This window comes from Coptis chinensis, chromosome 2, assembly GCF_015680905.1.
Source record: "Coptis chinensis isolate HL-2020 chromosome 2, ASM1568090v1, whole genome shotgun sequence".
In the NCBI taxonomy this organism is placed as follows: domain Eukaryota; kingdom Viridiplantae; phylum Streptophyta; class Magnoliopsida; order Ranunculales; family Ranunculaceae; genus Coptis; species Coptis chinensis.
In genome coordinates, this window is record NC_141457.1 from 43,009,441 (window position 1) to 43,023,197 (window position 13,757).

The 13,757-nt window shown below is 34.9% G+C and overlaps 1 protein-coding gene across 1 annotated transcript; it reads right to left on the reverse strand.

Annotated features, from left to right (window-relative positions):
• Positions 1-10,444: 10,444 nt before the first annotated feature.
• Positions 10,445-11,428, reverse strand: LOC147516121 (uncharacterized). The gene is made up of 2 exons (XM_086593170.1): positions 11,306-11,428; positions 10,445-11,074 (listed from the first exon to the last, which is right to left on the reverse strand). Exons 1-2 carry the CDS (start codon positions 11,426-11,428, stop codon positions 10,445-10,447), a joined length of 753 nt encoding a protein of 250 aa, XP_086449296.1.
• Positions 11,429-13,757: the final 2,329 nt, after the last annotated feature.

Genomic DNA, 13,757 nt, shown 5'->3' on the forward strand with positions numbered 1-13,757 from the left:
TTAGTATTTGAATCAATTATTATTTATTTATTAGATCAATAAAGTAGTTTGTTCTTCATAATATAGTTTCATTTCATTAATCATTGTAGTTTCAATTCCTAGATTTAGTCATTTGTCATTATTAGTTTCAATCAAATCTTACATGAGTAGTTTCCATTTGAATTCAATTAAGCAAAGTTAGAATCTTTATACCATGTCTTGTTTAATTTCATTGGGAAATGATAGCATAATTATTCTAGGCTAAACCTCCATTAGAGGGGGTTGAAGAAGCCTTGATGAAACTTGTTTTGTGTTAGCGTAGAATAGTCGGGATTTTCTATTCCATTCTAGAAAACGATTAGTTTACCATGAGAATGAGTTTGATTGTTTCACATGCTAGATGTTAGTTGGTAGAGATTACCATGAACAACTAGGGATTAGGAAGAAGCAATTGTTATGCAAAAACCGTTCAATTCGGATTGCGACGATTATTCGTTAGTAAATTAAGTCGAGTTAAGGTGGAATCAATCCCCCCTAATTCTTTATCTAGTATCAATTTAGTATTCCGTAGTCGCATAAATTCATATCTTGTTAGTATAATTTGCATTGTAGTTTTAATTTCCACCATACTCTCATTAACTTTGGATAGGACCGATAATCTTAAAAAACATTGAATACTAAAGAACTAGGAGTGGAACGAATCTTTTACTCCAACTCTATTTCGATAGAATCGAGAGTAGAAAAACTTTGATAAACATCATACTCGAAAATAGTCTTAGTTTTACTTGCGTTTAAGTTTCATCATTTATTCGTAGGTAAAACTATCAATTTTACGTTTATCACTTACCCAATTCAGATTTTAACCCTTATTGGAATGTTCTCCTCTTTCATGACAAAATCAACTTATTAAGCAAGACAGTTTACCCATAAATAGATAGATACTAAACATGCAACAACGTTCACTTATACGCATATAGATATAACCATGTAAAACATTATCATGGGCATCTATATATACATTAAGATGTAATTCATAATCACTCAAACGCATACACAAACACACACACACATACACACACACACACACACACACACACACACACACACACACACACACACACACACACATATATATATATATATATATATATATATATATATATATATATATATATATATATATATTAACATGTGTATTCACATAATTCACATGATTCATACATATTTCTAACTTAAGAAGCAAGTAATAATCCATTACCTACTCTTTTTTTTTGCACGCACGTAAGGAAATTTATTAATGAAAGGAATTGTCAAAGACAATACAAGTTACATCCTTTTTCATCTAAATCAATAGTAGGTCCTAAAGGGACATTCTATCTTAGTTACAAAGTCTGGTCTACTAGTGCTCTATACTGAAGTGTCGGGTGATAAGAGCCCAAAACTGTAGTTTTAACCCCTTAACAATATTACTTTTAGACCAATTATGTGATTAATAAGCAAGAGTTAGTACTGTTATCGTGTTCTTATGTATTTCAGGCATTGGAGTCGAATACGTGCCGTCCTTTTTGCGAGATAAAGAAACAAAGGTTGGTTGCTAAGAAGTTCTATGATTAAGGCTAAGATTCAAGGAGAAAAAGCCATTTTAAAGCCCGGTCAAAGCTGAAAAGTCAAAGTCAACGCGGGCAGAAATAGAGCACAAAAGTCAGTTGAACTTCTGAAGGCCGTATCTTTGGACTCATACCTCGGAATTGGGCCTACTTTACGTCAAAACGAATGTCTTAGAAAGAGCTTTCTAATGGTCCAAGCCTTGACCCAATCAGAGGAGTAAAAGTGGACGAAAAGGCTATTGAAGTCATTTCCAATTGAAAACCCCTTTGTGGACTGAAGTAATGAGGTTTTGGGCTCGATTTTCTGGCCCAAAACATGGCTCCTCAGCCCATGCACAAATTTGTGGATCTTGTCTCCTCTATTTGACAAGAGAAAGACTTAGCTCTTAAGATACTTAGTTTTTAGTTAGTCAATAATCCAATAGTTAGTTTTTACTTAGCTTTACTTAGTCTAGATCCAATAGTTAGTTTTAGATCTAGTTAATTAGCATCAAATTAGTGTTTAGAACAATAATTAGTTTTTAGAATCAATAATTTGTTTGTATTTCAAGTTTTAGTTTCTAATTCAATATTTGATTCATAGATTTAGTTTGTCTTAAATTGATAATTAGTTATTCACAATCTTAGTTCTAAATTAGTTTTAAATTCAGTTTTTATTCATTTTGAATCTTAGACTATTGTTCAAATTTAGATTTATGAAGTTTAAATTACTTATATCAAATGACTTGTTCTATTTGTTCTTGTGTTAGTAATTTCAGTCCAATGAATCAAAGTTAAACTCCCATTAGAGGAGGTTAATGAAGCCTTGAGAGGACTTGATTTGTTTAGCATAGATTTGTTGATTAAGGTTTAAAGTTTGGATTTTTTTTTGACTTAGAGATAAGAAGAGAAAAATCTAAACTAGAAGACTGTGAGTTTTTCCATGAGAATGGAAAACAAACCTTCATCTCATGCTAATTTGATTATGACTAGAGATGGTATAATTGAATTAGGGATCATAAAAGTCTAAGATTTATATTTAACCTTTTAGTGAGAATATAAAGATTAGGGTTTCTTAACAATCTATTCTAACGCTTCTAGGAATTGAAAAGTAGATTTAATTCTCTCTCTAACATTCTCTATCTTTGATTCACATCATTATATTATTAGTTAATTTAGTATAAATTCGTAGTATCATCATAATAGTTAATTTCTTATTCAAATCATTACTCTCATCATTGTTCCTTTTGTTTGATTAGTTGAATTCTATTTATGTTTTGATAGTTTATGAGTGGAACGAATCCGTACTATTTATATATTGCATAATGAATTGAGAGTAGGAATATTGATCTAAGTACTTATTTAGTTAATTGATTATTTGTGTTTATGCATAGATAGTTAGTTTAGGTAAATTTTGTATTATCAAATGGCGTCGCTGGCATCTTAAACTCTTTTAGGACAAGAATTCAATTGCTTGAATCCAATGGGCAATCCCCCATTCCTAATCCACCCATCCTTTTAATTTTTCATTCTTATTTCTTGTATTTTCGGTATTGTTCACTGTTTTAGGCATAGGGGCTGCGGATTCATAGAGAAAAACACTGCAGTAATGGTATTTGTAAATTTCGAAAAATTCTGAAAATTTACAGGAGTAACCCTTAAGGTGTTATTGATTTACTGTAATTGTTTCAGATTTTTCTTAGTTGTTTTACCTAGTGAACTAATACAATATTTACAGTGCTACATTTCAGTTTTCAAACTGTAAGTTCTTGAAAAACAGACGAGTAGGGTTACTTAAGAAGTTCCAAAAAGTTTAAATTTTTTACAGGAGTATGTATCATAACTCAAGAGTTTTCAGTAAATATTTGACGAGTTTTCGATTTGTTTTGACCACCTAACTAGTGGATTGTTTTCAGTGTGTTTCTGCAGTTTTGCAAACACTTAATTTCTGGAACACCAGCCGAGAAGGAGGGTTTGTACAACTCCAATTGCTCTAAATATTTTACAGGAACCCTTAGGATCTGTCAGTAGTCTCCAGTAAAATTTTGGCAATTTTTAGCTCTGTTTTGATTGGTTAACCATTCGGTTGTTTGTATTATATTCGAAAACTGTTTCACAAACTTTGAAGGGTAGTAGAAGGACTTTCATCACTCTGATTGATCTGAAATTTTACAACCTACTTGATAGACGTCTTAGCAAACGACTAGAAAATTTTCAAATTTTTTGGAGTGTGCTAAACTTACTAGACATTGCCAAAGGCAAGAGCGACCTACTAGCTTTGTCGAGCAAATTCGGAAATAGCCGGAGTGCTCACCACTAGAAATCGCCTCAGGCACGAGCGCGACCTGCGCCCTTCACAGGCAAATTTTGAGCGCACCCGAATAGCCCAATCTTCACAGGTTAGTACAAACTTCCATTTCTTCATGTTATTCAGTGTTTCTAACTTGTTAAATACACTGAGCTCGTGTATACAAGACGTTATTCATAAGCGTAGCAAGGATGCATTTAGGTACTCCTTCTTACACTCCTCGCCTCTTCTGTTAAAGGAATTTCAATTCTAGTATAATCAGGCTTGTTTTTTTGTAGACGCAATATCACACGCCTATCTAGAATTTCACACATTACACTTGTATCAATGGCTAAAGAACCAGAGACACCTCTCTCTGATTGTTATAAATCACTAAATGATGGCCCTAAGTCATGCATCGTTCTTGCAGACCTAGTGGGGGATTTTCAAATTCCCTCGAATATATTTAACTTGTTACCGATTTTCCATGATTTAGCCTACGAGAAGCCTTATCAACACATGCGTAGGATAGAACAAGTTCTCACTACATTCCATCATCCAAGCGTAAGTCTGGATCAAGTTAAACTTAGGGTGTTTCCATTCACCCTAGCCGACAAGGCGGCATCTTGGTTAACTGCCCAAATGCCAAACTCTGTGGACTCATGGGCTAATCTTGTTCAATTGTTCATAGAACAGTTTTACTTACCATTGAAGACCGATGAAATGCTTCAAAAGATTCATTTCTTCTACCAGAACCCTCATGAATCCTTTTTAGAGGCCTGAAACCGTTTCACTGATCTTCTCATAAAATGTCCGTATCATAACCTTGCAAAAGACACGATTGTTCGTGCTTTCTTCAAGGGGCTTTCATATTATCATAAAGAGGTTTTAGATATCATGACTGGGGGTAGTTTTCTTAGTAAAGGAGCCTTGGAGGCTTATAAATTCTTAGAAGATCAATCTAAGAGGAACAACAATTGGGGAGGTAACGACTCTTCCCGCTCCACTCCTTCTTCTGAGGTTAAACCTGATCCTGAGCTTAAAACTTTTATCGATGTCCTCACTAAAAGGGTAGATGCCATCTCTGTTAAACAATAACCCACTCCTGTCATGAACATTAAATCTACTCGTTGTAATGTCTGTTTAGTCTTGAGCATTTTAACTTCTATTGTCCTCTTGTTTATGCACAACCATCAAACTTCAACCAGTTAGCTCAACCTCAAGGACAAGGAAACTTAGGTGACCAGAATAGAGGTTTAGTGCCCATGACCCAGAACTATCAACATCAAGACATGATTGCTCAACAAGCCTTAATTCCAGTTCAACCTAGTAGTAGTGACCTTGTTGGAAAAACAAAATCAAATTATGCAACAAAACTCTAACTTGATGAAAGATCAGCATGATCAAAACTCTAATACGATGAAACAAACGATGCAAATGATGTAGTCTTTGTGCCAAAAGGTTATTGACATGTTTCCTAACCAAAATAATAACCCAACAGGCCTGTTTCCAGGTCAAGCAGTGCCTAATCCTAAGTCAACAAACACCGCATTCAAAATAAAAAGTATTCAGTGTAATGGTAATATAACCCCAGGGGACCTATAGGCAGTCACTACCCTTCGTTCAGGGCGAATAGTTGATAACCAAGTGACTATGCCTAAAGATCACCCGCAAACTAAAAATGATACCATACCAAATACTATAATAGAAACTGAAGTCCCTACAACTGTAGAAGTACCAGCTAAACCACAACCAAAAGGGAAAACCTTATAAGACCCAATAATAGAAATTGAAGACCTTACACCTGTAGAGGTTCCAATATGGACACCTAGATGGAAAACGGCTAAAGATAAAACAAAGACTAATAATACTATTTACCCTTATGCTAAATATAGAGATGAACCACCGTATCCCCAGAGACTAATTGTGTCTAAAAAGACGAGAATTTTGATGAGATTAGGGAAGTGTTTAAAAATCTGACTATAAACCTGCCGTTTCTAGATGCTATAAAAAGTCTACCTAGACACGCTAAGTTTCTAAAAGAGTTGTGCACCAAGAAAAGGAAAACCAACATACCCCACGAAGCCTTCTTAACTGAACAATATCCCTCTTTATCTGAACATAATGGAATTGTTAAGTACAAAGACCCTGGTCGTCCTATTATACAATGCACCTTAGGTGATACCTTCATAACAACTGTTTTATTAGACCTAGGGGCGAGTGTTAACTTACTCCCTTTTTATTTATATAAACAACTAGGTCTAACAAAACTTCAACCAACCAAAATGATTTTGCAATTAGCCGATCATTCTATTAAGTATCCCAAAGGCGTAGTTGAAAACATTCTTGTTAAAGTTCAGGATTTTTACTACCTAGCTAGTTGACTTCGTTATTCTCGACACATAAATTGCTCATGATTTTATTCCCATCATCTTAGGGCGTCCTTTCTTGGCAACCGCCAATGCCCAAATGAATTGCCGGGATGGCTCAATGACTCTTTCTTTTGGAAATCTTTCTGTGGAGGTTAACATGTTTAGACTCAAGCAGGGGCAACTAGGTTTGCCTGTAGAAGGAGAAGTGAAGTCCATTGAGAGTTTTGTATCTCACATTAGTGTGGCCGACGCTTTTGTCCCCACACTAGTAGATACCCCTCTTATGGAAGAAGACAAAGATCACAATTTCGACTCCTTGGACGAGATTGATGACTTTTTCAAATATGCAGATGAATACCATAATTATGTAGATGCGACCAAGCTAGATGAGGAATTCTATAAGTTTTTAAGAGCCTGTGATTATCCACCCTCTCAAAAACTACTTAGAGCACCACCTGAGCTAATCCCTCATAGAATCCAATCATTCTTTCCACCCTTTTCTTCTAACACTTATCCATATTCCAAGTATTTTCCACAACCATTCTTTTTTTCATGATCATTCACTTGGACACCCTTTCGTTCAAAAAAGAAGAGAGTACACGCTCGATTAGGTTCTAGGTCCATAAGATCTCGCTCTCATTCCACTAAGTTGCATCGTAGAAAGTCTTGGTGCTTGATTCTGTTTGGTGGTGCATTACGTGTTAACTATTTATGGAAAGATCTATAATTATTTAGATTATTGATATATGATAAACTACATGCTAATACATATATATCACATTAAGTCTAGGGAATCTAACTTAAAAATACCCATATAATTTTTTGTAACATACCACCTTTCTGGAGTATAGGCCAAACAAAAAATTTCAAACTTAAAAAGAGTTTTCCAATTTTGTTTGGGGGTGGCATATTTTGGTATTTCATTTCAAATCTTTTTGCTACCCTTTGCCTGTCATGTTTACTCCAGTAAAGTTTGTGTTAGTTAGTACGTAACAATTTAATTGTGCTTCATAATATCATATCATCTTTACAATATTTTTGTTACAGGTACTGCCAATTATTGTCATGTTTCTATGGTAAATTCTTTCCTTATCTCTTTACACTTTGAGGACAAAGTGTTCGATTGTTTGGGGGTGGGATAGAAACATTTGCAAATATTAGGCACTTTTAGGATGTAAATTACACACTTTTTTTTATAAAAAATTAAAAATCATAAATATTGTTAATACTAGGCACTTAGTGATAATAGTATTGTTCCCTTCTCCATGATGATATTAGTCTAGAAATCTCACGTAGTACTTGAATTAGGATTTAATTTTTGAAACATAGATTAATACATAGGTAATAGTCATTGCATCTTTTCACGAACATCTTGCATGAGCATCTTTGATTGTACTTGGCAGTATTTTTCTGAGACCTAAGTTAGAGTACTTAATACATATCCTGTGAGCATCTAGCCTAAAAGCCTCATAAGAATGAAATATCTGAGTGATGACACAAGGGAGAAGTCAAATCCGAGTAGAGAAATCACACATCCACTTGCTTGATCACCACACCATATCCTAAGCGAGAATTTAGGCCCTCTTTGGATCAATATAGCCAGAAATTCACACCTATATGAAATTTATTATTTGCTAGTCGCCCCACTGAGCTTTTCATTAGCCTTTTCACAAACCACAAATCCTTTACCCAATAAAACAAAATAAAAAAATAAAATCAGTCTACCTATTTAGATAAGTATGAGAAATAGGATGAGTGAAGAAAAGAGAAGAGAAAAACATGTGTAAATAAAAATTAGTTAGTTGCTTCATAAAAGAAAAACAAAATAAAATAAAAACTTCAAAAATAGAATAATAGGAGTCAAAAAGCCAAAATAAAAAGGCTAAGGATGGAAACAAAGTGTAGAAGCAAAAGAACAAGATTTTCTCTAGTTATATAATATGAATACCCTATTTTCTCAGACTTGTCTTTTTGAATATCCATTTCCTTCCTTTTTTAACCAATACATACGCCCCGTATCACCTAATAAAGACCTCTAGCTCAATTAGGAATAGGTTGGTGTGATAGTAAGTGGTAGATGTGTTTGATCGACCTCAGCTTCCTTTGATTGTCAATGAGATTGTAAGGAAACGTGTGCCCACTACACACTGGAGTTAGAAAACTTGAGTGGAAAAATCAGAGTGTTATGTGTTTTGACACATTCCTTGTGAGAACCTAGTTAGGCACGCTACCCAAAAGTTTTAGAAACGGACCTGTTATTGCATTTCATATCATAGTTCATTGTATAGTTGTTTATCTTAAGATGATTTAATTATTATTCATATATTAGCTTAGGTTTCGACTTGATTATTCTGTATTCATTGCTAGTGAGATGTATAGATATTCGAGAATAAATAAGGAAACAACAGTTTTATTTCTTAGTCGTTGTAGTATCGATAAAGTTTGTGAGTACCTTCACTGGAAAATTCTCATGAGGCTATAACTTGTCCACAAGGGAATTCCTAGTGGTTTAAGGCCTTGTTGCATATGGTTATCAATGCAATCGCACTCGGCGAAACGAGATTTGTTAGAACTCCATTTTTTCAAGTTATTCTAATTTCTCATATTTGCTTGAGGATAAGCAAAATGCTGTTTGGCGGTGGTTTGATAAGAGCCTAAAACTGTAGTTTTAACCCCTTAACAATATTACCTTTAGACCAATTATGTGATTAATAAGTAAGAGTTAGTATTATTATCGTGTTCTTATGTATTTTAGGCATTGGAGTCGAATATGTGTAGAAATGCATCCCTTTTGCGAGATAAAGAAGCAAAGGTTGGTTGCTAAGAAGTTCTATGATTAAAGGCCAAGATTCAAGGAGAAAAAGCCTTTTTAAAGCCCGGTCAAAGCTGAAAAGTCAAAGCCAACGCGGGCAGAAATAGCACATAAAAGTCAGCTGAACTTCCGAAGGCCGTATCTTTGGACTCATACCTCAGAATTGGGCCTACCTTACGTCAAAACGACCGTCTCGGAAAGAGCTTTCTAATGGTTCAAGTCTTGATGCAATCAGAGGAGAAGAAGTGGACGAAAAGGCTGTTGAAGTCATTTCTAACTGAAAACCCCTTTGTGGACTGAAGTAATGAGGTTTTGGGTTCGATTTTTTGGCCCAAAACATGGCTCCTCAGCCCATGCACGAATTTGTGGATCTTGTCTCCTCTATTTGAAGAGAGAAAGACTTAGCTCTTAAGATACTTAGTTTTTAGTTAGTCAATAATCCAATAGTTAGTTTTTACTTAGCTTTACTTAGTCTAGATCCAATAGTTAGTTTTAGATCTAGTTAATTAGTATCAAATTAGTGTTTAGAACAAGAATTAGTTTTTAGAATCAATAATTTGTTTGTATTTCAAGTTTTAGTTTCTAATTCAATATTTGATTCATAGATTTAGTTTGTCTTAAATTGATAATTAGTTATTCACAATCTTAGTTCTAAATTAGTTTTAAATTCAGTTTTTATTCATTTTGAATCTTAGACTATTGTTCAAATTTAGATTTATGAAGTTTAAATTACTTATATCAAATGACTTGTTCTATTTGTTCTTGTGTTAGTAATTTCAGTCCAATGAATCAAAGCTAAACTCCCATTAGAGGGTGGTTAATGAAGCCTTGAGAGGACTTGATTTGTTTAGCATAGATTTGTTGATTAAGGTTTAAAGTTTGGATTTTTCTTGACTTAGAGATAAGAAGAGAAAAATCTAAACTAGAGGATTGTGAGTTTTTCCATGAGAATGGAAAACAAACCTTCCTCTCATGCTAATTTGATTATGACTAGAGATGGTATAATTTAAGTAGGGATCATAAAAGTCTAAGATTTATATTTAACCTTTTAGTGAGAATATAAAGATTAGGGTTTCTTAACAATCTATTCTAACACTTCTAAGAATTGAAAAGTAGATTTAATTCTCTCTCTAACATTCTCTATCTTTGATTCACATCATTATATTATTAGTTAATTTAGTATAAATTCGTAGTATCATCATAATAGTTAATTCGGCTTATTCAAATCATTACTCTCATCATTGTTCCTTTTGTTTGATTAGTTGAATTCTATTTATGTTTTGATAGTTTATGAGTGGAACAAATCCGTACTCTTTATATATTGCATAATGAATTGAGAGTAGGAATATTGATCTCTAAGTACTTATTTAGTTAATTGATTATTTGTGTTTACACATAGATAGTTAGTTTACGTAAATTTTGTATTATCATCGGGCAATAAGGTGGATCCCTTCCTGGCTGCTGCAATCGCACTAAAGTTGCCTTCTCTCCAAACATGGGATAGCTTCCAATGTTGTAAAAATGCAATTGCTCGCTTCCATCTCGCTCTAAACGTCCATGGAATAACATCGCCATTGAAGGCCTTTACAGTAGCTTTTGAGTCGGCTTCAATCCAGATACAACTCCAATTCATCTCCACAACTTTCTCGGCTGCCATGACTATGGCTGTGCATTCGGCATGATAACTATCTACCTGACCGAGACCCACAACAAGAACCCCAACCACCTCTAAATCCTTGTTCCGGCATACTATACTAGCCCCGCCATTACCGGGTACTCCTTGGGCTGATCCATCAGTGTTACATTTGATAACATTGCCCACTGGAGCGACCCAGTGCACTTCTTGGATCAACTGTGCTGGGGCACTTTTCACCTGTACATGAAGCCTATCAAGAATGCGAAATTCTTTCATGTCATTGTGTTTTCTTCCTTGTGACAGCCAGCCCGAGATCTTGATCCCTTTAAGAAATTCTTTCTTAATGTTACTCAAGTGAATAGGGATGTCTTCAAAGTGTTCTCCATTCTGAGTTTTCCAAACCTGCACCATTATGTGAACTATGACAACATTCCACAAGTCTTGAATAATAGTGTTTATGTCTTTTGCAACTCTCTGTAACGCTTTGAAATTATGCTCCAAGAGAGTTAATTAGAACAGGGATGCTGCCTATGCCCAAATTTCTCAGACCTTGCAGCAATCCCATAACATGTGTTACACGTTTTCCTCTTCTTGATGGCAGAAGTGGCATCGTGATGCGAGCTTTACCCCTACCTTTTTCACCCTATCATCTTTCATTTCTGGGACTAGTAGACCAGCTACATTTAGTTGTTGGGGTTGAGTACCTCTAACTTTGTCTGCAAAAGAAGCCTTGGTAGCCCCGGTCCCATCTTTCATTGTATTTGGAACTTTATGTACTTGACTAGTGCCTATCTCACCAATACTAATGAATGGATTCCCAAGAGCATATAGATCTGTGCTTGTTTGTTTCCCTTTCTAAACTCACACTGTCAACAATGGAGGATTTTACCAGAAAAGGAAAGAAACAAGTAGCTAGAAATGGATAAGAAAATTTTACCTAATATTTTTTAACTATTCTAGGAAAAAAGGAGGCACTGGATCACTAGAGTAGCTTAAGTTATATCACAACTATTCGCCACTAAGATAGTCCCCATTAACATATTTGCCAATTACCTACGACATAATAGATAAACACATGTGAATCATGCAAAATTTTATTAAAATTAGAACCTGTAAGTGTCCCGCAAGTCCGCATTAGAATTTAAATCGTCGTTTCACCACGTGAACGTGTCGAACTCCGAAAGGTACTGGACTAATCCAATACAGATGGCCTGCACTCAAATCAATACTGGATTTCTACAGAATAGGAGTTTCTGTTGTTGCAAAATCACTGGAAACCAGATAAAACCACCAGTGCATGCGACCCAAATAGCCTGAAATTGAGCTAGAGCACGCGAGCCAAAAATTTCATAAACGGCTGAAATTTTCCCAGTAATCTTAGATATTGGTGAAACTACTGTTCCAGGTTTGAGTTTGTGGTACCTGTCAGCAGAAAAATATCCAAGAGATGGATCAGTAGCGAAACTTGAAGAAAATAAAAACGAAAACAACCTAAAAATGAAAAATAAAATATATGGAAGGGTAGGAGAGGGGTGGGTTCCCCTTGGAGCTATTCCGGCTTGTAACATGTGGTCCTTGCGTCTTTAGGATGGCAGCGGCGCCATTTGATGTATGCACTTTTATAGATTTATTGTATGAAATCCAAATGAACTATAAACGTACACATTTTCAAGATTTCTTTTCCTTACTCACGTGTCTTTTGCGTAAGCTTAGAGTAAGAATTTCGTCCAATCTAAATACTAGGCTAAGCTCACAACCGAAATAGATTTAAAGGAAACTAGTGAGAAGGATTTTTGTTTTGAACTTTTTGTTTTGACTTCCTATGATAACTTAACATGCAAGACAGGGTAAAAAAAAACTAAACTTTAGTTGTTTTAAACAAGAAACTAGAGAGAGAGAAAGGAGAGGATAAATCTACTCATACAAGAATAGTTACATAGTTTTTAGGCAACAAGATCACTACATCTCTAATCCGTTTTGGGTTCATAGACGAACCCGAAAACAGATTGAAGTATCGATCCCTAGAAAGATGTACTCATCTTTGAGTCAATCTTACTAGCATGAGAAGTTGAACTAATATTTCATCTCTGAAATACCATCTCAACTCCTGGTCTCATCCTACATCAAACTAGCAAATAGAGAAGTCTAAATTCTCCAGGAGCATGGGTGGCGCACGCGAGTTCATCTCGAGCTCTAGAATTTAAATTTGGTCGGACACTACCATTTTAGGGTTTGAGGTCAAATGAGTCCTAATTTCCTAAGTAGTGATACTGGAATCCTAATTCGTAACCTGATCCTCACATGAACATCATTAACCCTCCCCTTGGAGGGTTTTAGTTCATGATCATGGGAATTGAAATTATATGTTAATTGTGCTAGGATGATATAAGAATGGAAGAAGAAGAAAAATAGAAAAGACCTGATTTTACTTAAGGAAATGAGAATTATTCTTCTTAAAACACAAGTGTTGCCACCATTAAAGATAATACAAGAACTTACAAAAGCTAAAAATATGAAACATGCATGAATGTGAGAATGAATGAGAGTGGTTACAAAGATGTCTAGAGGAATTTGGCAAAGCTTCATGTCTTCTCATAAATGCACATAAAACTTCTCTTTTTACAGGTGCTTTGGATGATCATGAAGCCAATGCTTTGGCTAACATTCTGGGTGTCTCTTTAGCTAAACCTCCAGTCATATATCTTGGGCGCTTCCCCTCATAGCTGCAAGAATGGGAATCAAAGAATGTCAACCATTGATTGAGAGGGTCACGTCTAAAATTACAAACTGGAAAACTAGATTCCTTTCTCATGCTAGGAGATTGCAATTGATACAATCTTTTTATATGTTTTTCCATACTTATTGGGCAAGGACATTCATTCTACCCAAAACAGTTCTTGAAAGGGTTGAGAAAATCTGTGCACATTTTTTGTGGAGTGGTCCAACAATGAAGAAGACTGTATGTGCATCAAGCTAGCTTCAGTACAATTAGCAAACTCAAGGAGGAAGGTGGTAGTATAATATCTTGAATTGACAATGTTGGAATATAGGTGCATATTGTGGACTGGTTTTCAAGATAGTCGCA